Below are 4787 nucleotides of genomic sequence, written 5' to 3' on the forward strand. Positions count from 1 at the left end.
GTATCAGGGTCCTGTTGTGGTAGTGGTGTTGTTGTGATTCCTATGAAACCCATACAAGAACCAGTTGTGTACTGTCTGTGAGGAGCTGTCTGTGAAGACTGAAGAGTAGTCTAATGTAGCCTATAGGGTAGTTTGTTTCATTGTTTGTTTAAATTGCTTTACTGAATTTTTTTGTGGTTGTGTTGACATGTTGTGGACTTGTGGGACATTTGTTTACATGAAAATTGAAATTGCAAAGTAGTTTGTTAATTTGTTTGTGGACTGTGGTTATGGACTTGTACTTGTGGGGCTGTGTTTTACAAAAAATAGCAGAATGGCAATTTATACATTTGTTTGTGGTTGTGTGTTTGGTGGTGGGGACTAGGTGCTTTGTTATTTATTAAATTGCAAAAGGGTACAGGGCAGTGAAGAGTAAATTGTAAAAGGGTAAAGGGGCTTCGTTATATATTAAATTGCAAAAGGGTAAAGGGCAGTGAAGACTAAATTGCGTTTGGTGGTGAGGACTAGGGGCTTTGTGCGTTTTGAGACTAAATTACGTTTGGTGGTGGGGACTAGGGCCTTTGTGCGTTTTGAAGGGACTAAACAGGCATAAGACATATAATTCTAAATTGTATTAAAGACATTATGATTTATGTAGTAGAATAAATAAGCATAAGACATATAATTCTAAATTGTATTAATGACAATATGATTTATGTAGTAGAATAAATAGGCATAAAACATATAATTCTACAAAGTCATTTAAAGAATAAATGGGTTTGAATGAATAAATAGAACATTTAATTCTTCAACCAACATCTCTAATTAAAGAGTAAATGAATGTTGGGATGTATTAGTGACAATTAATATTGGTGTGCAATGTATAATGTATTGATTTGATGTGTGTGCAATGTAATAGTTTTATTCTTTACTAATGGAGATGAAAATGGCTGCTATTCGCTGAATTTGCATTAAATTGCTTAATTTTTTTTTCCATTTATAGGTTTGTAAATGGAGAGTAATTTCATTTATAGGTTTGGTGACAATTAATATTGGTGTGCAATTAATGGTTTTGCATTAAATTTCTGAATTTTTTTTTCCATTTATAGGTTTGTAAATGGAGGGTAATTCCTCAAATACCCCTACAATACAAGATACAATTACCGATACGCCTGGCGGTAACCCTAACTTGAATGCAACCACAATAAATATGGAGCAAAGTATTAGTAGCCCGGATAATGGTGATGAAAATGAAAATCCAATTCAGAAGAAAAAAAAAGCGAAGACATCAGTGGTATGGACGGAGTTCAAGGAGGTGGTACTCTCTAATGGTACCAAAAAGGTAGAGTGTATCCATTGCAAAGTAAAGTTGTGTATTAATGCCACCAGAAGCACCACCTAGTTTAATAAACATTTAAGCCAGTGTTTAAGGAGAAAAGCTTCCATGACGCAACAACATATTACTTTTCTGAGTGCCGGTAATGATGTTGCAACTACTATTTTGCCCGCTTTAAGTGGGAAGTTTGACATGTTGAAAATGAGGGAATTGATCGGCCATTGGGTGCTCATGCATGAGCATCCATTTATAGTTGTGGAGGAAGAGGGCTTGAACAATATGATGAAGTATAAGATTCCTGGATGGACTCTGGTTTCCCGCCATACTTGTAAAAAAGATTGTATGAAGGTATATGAAAGTGAGAAGGCCAAATTGAAGACTTTGTTCAAGAGTGTGACAAAAATCAGTTTGACTACAGACTTATGGAATTCAGGGAATCAAAAGATGGAGTATATAGTGTTAACCGAGAATTGGATAGATAGTACTTGGAGGCTGAATAGACGTATCCTCAACTTTGTTCGTCTACCTCCTCCCCGGACTAGTATTGCGATTGCGGATGGCATTTTCAACTGCCTAATGGGATGGGAAATTGAAAATAAGGTATATACTATTTATGTGGATAATGCTTCAAGTAATGATGTTGCGATTAAGGTTTTGAAGGAAAATTTTGAAGTTTCGGGGAAACTCCTTCGTGGAGGTAAACTGTTTCATGTGAGATATTGTGCACACATCTTGAACCTGATTGTTTAAGATGGACTTTATCAAATTAGGCACATCATTGATGACATCCATGAGAGTGTGTTGAATATCAACAGTTTAGAAAGTAGGCTTAAGGTATTTTCTGAGATTGTTCAACAACTTAAATTGCCGTATCTGAAACTTATTCTCCACTGTAAAACAAGGTGGAATTCTACCCATGAAATGTTGGCAATGACAATTTAGTTCGAAAAAGTTTTTCCAAGATTGAAAGAGAGGGATATCAATTATCATAATAATCCGAGTGATGAGGATTGGGAGAAAGAGGAGAAAGTCTGCGAAATTTTAAAAGTATTCAGTGGTTCAACCAAACTCATTCTAGGAAGTGATTATCCGACATCTAATTTATTCTTGAAGGAGGTGTGTGTAGTGAAACGTATGTTGGATAGTAAAAGTGAATCTAAAGATGATTTTGTTAGAGTAATGGTTAGGAGAATGAAAGAGAAGTTTGATAAATATTGGGGGGAATGTAATGTGTTGATGTCTGTGGCTGCTGTATTGGATCCTTGGTTGAAAATGAGGGTCATTGAATGGGCATTCCCTAAGATGTATTCTGAGACAAAAGCGCGGGCAAATATGATGACGGTCCGGGATGCATTGTATGAGTTATATGGGAAGTATGTTCAAGCTAATCAAGGTGTGACTATCGCCCGTGCTTCTACATCAGAAGGGGATGGACATGGAGCCATTGGCGAGGGACCCGAGGCCCGGGATGATTTTAGCAGTTTTTTGGATGTGGTTGAAACTGTTGAGCCTAGTAAGTCTGAGTTGGACTGTTATTTGGGAGAGAGATGCCATAAGTGTGTGGGGGATCATGACTCATTCGATGCCTTATAGTGGTGGAAGGCAAATTCAACCAATTATCCTATATTGTGTATGATGGCTCATGGATACTAACCATCTCGATCACTATGGTTGCTTTAGAGTCTGCATTCATGTTGGGAGCAGGGTTATTGATAGCTACTGACCTTTTTGTCACCAACTACAGTGGAGATGTTGTTATGTGGATGTGACTGGTGTCGCACTTGGAATGGAGTGAAGATAGGGTGCAAAGTAAGTTCCATTGATTACATGTTTTGTTTAATTCAATATTTAAAATTACTTTATTTTAACCTACAGATTATTTTTTTTTTTCTCTTTTTCATTTTAGAAAGAAGAGGATCACTTGGCGATTCAGCTTCCTGTTCTGTCAGGTGATTGGAGTCAGCAGATTGGTTGATTCACCCGTGAGTTATTGGCTGTGGCAGTAGAATTCTGCAGATATATATTTATTAGTTTTGTTTTGAGGTTTGCATTTTCATCTTTACGGTTTATATAAATGACAATTGTACTTAATGTGTTTCACATTAATTTGTTTGTAGGAGTAGGGCTATAATGGACATACAACCAATTATCATTTGCTGTTATATATATTTTTTGATGGATGGGGGATATCACTTGATGTATAGTTATGCTAACCCCCCATTTTGTTTTGATGAAAACTTAATTAAGTCAAGTGAACTAAACAAAAAACCTTTAGTTCACTTAACTTAATTTGTGGTACATATAGTATGTTGAATGATAAATTGTTAATAGCAGTAGCATTTGATTTAATGTTTATTTTAAGGAGGTTTAATTGTTGGGTGATGTATGAGGACATGAGAAGAAAAAAATTACAATCTGTTGAATTGAAAAGTTGTTTGAGGATGGCCAAAAATGAAAATGAATCATGAAAATTTTACAAAAAGCTTTAGAGTATCAGACCTGCGTGCTGCCCAGGTAATTTAAAAAAAACAAAATGAATTTTTGAGAATATTCCCATCTCTTTCTCAAGCTGAGCCGAGCCATGAAATTTGCAGCTCAACTCGATTAATAATCCTCTCTCACGAGTCGAGCTCGTTAAGACAAAAACTCGGCTCGTTAACACCCCTAACCACATTCGACCGGGACGGGGTAAAGCGAAACACAAGCGAATTGCAGCTAAACACAAGCGAATTGCAACTCCACGACAACACCACCCACCCCCCCCAAATGAGGGCCATGTCCAATGCATGGTGATACTTCACCAAATCAAAATAGGTAAAGAAAAATGGGGAGGGGAAGAATCATGCAAGGTATGTAATTTATGTGGAACCATTATCAGCGCTGAGAAAGAGACTTCGATGATGCGGCGACACTTGGAGAAGAAGCAACCCCAAATAATACAGCTGCCTGGTCCATCTTCAACTGAACCCGGTAAGCAAATTCAAACTCAACTTAATTCTAATCCACAATCCTCAACTTTGTCAACATGGCAGTACAATGCACTCCAAGCACGAGAGGAAATAGCAAGATACATAGTTACTACAGACTCTCCTCTTTCTTTATCTGAAAATCCTTATTTTATTCACATGATTAAAACATCATTTTGTCCAACATATACCCCTGTTAGTAGAGGTACAAGTAGAAAGGACATACTAGAGCTTTAAAACAAAATAAATGTTCAACTTAAAAACAAATTTCAAAATTTTAGGAATATATCTATTGCACTTAATTCACACATATGGGCTTGTAGATCAAAAACAGATTTTTTTAGCTATCACAATACATTACTTAGATCATAGTTGGGGTTTACAACAAAAATTGATAGGTTTTAGACTATTATATACTGCACATAATGTTGACACTATTTATTTTACAATTCTTAAAGTTTTGAAGAATATGTATTAACTGATAGAGTTGTAGCACTAACGTTAGA

General features: G+C 36.1%; 1 protein-coding gene across 1 annotated transcript; it reads left to right on the forward strand.

Moving 5' to 3' along the window:
- Nucleotides 1–1594: 1594 nt before the first annotated feature.
- On the forward strand, nt 1595–3290 carry LOC116120556 (zinc finger BED domain-containing protein RICESLEEPER 2-like). Its single transcript, XM_031406506.1, has 5 exons — nt 1595–2012; nt 2067–2149; nt 2258–2828; nt 3060–3124; nt 3222–3290. The coding sequence occupies exons 1-5, from the start codon at nt 1595–1597 to the stop codon at nt 3288–3290; spliced, it is 1206 nt and encodes a 401-aa protein (XP_031262366.1).
- Nucleotides 3291–4787: the final 1497 nt, after the last annotated feature.

This window comes from Pistacia vera, unplaced genomic scaffold (assembly GCF_008641045.1).
Source record: "Pistacia vera cultivar Batoury unplaced genomic scaffold, PisVer_v2 Contig94, whole genome shotgun sequence".
Classification (NCBI taxonomy): domain Eukaryota; kingdom Viridiplantae; phylum Streptophyta; class Magnoliopsida; order Sapindales; family Anacardiaceae; genus Pistacia; species Pistacia vera.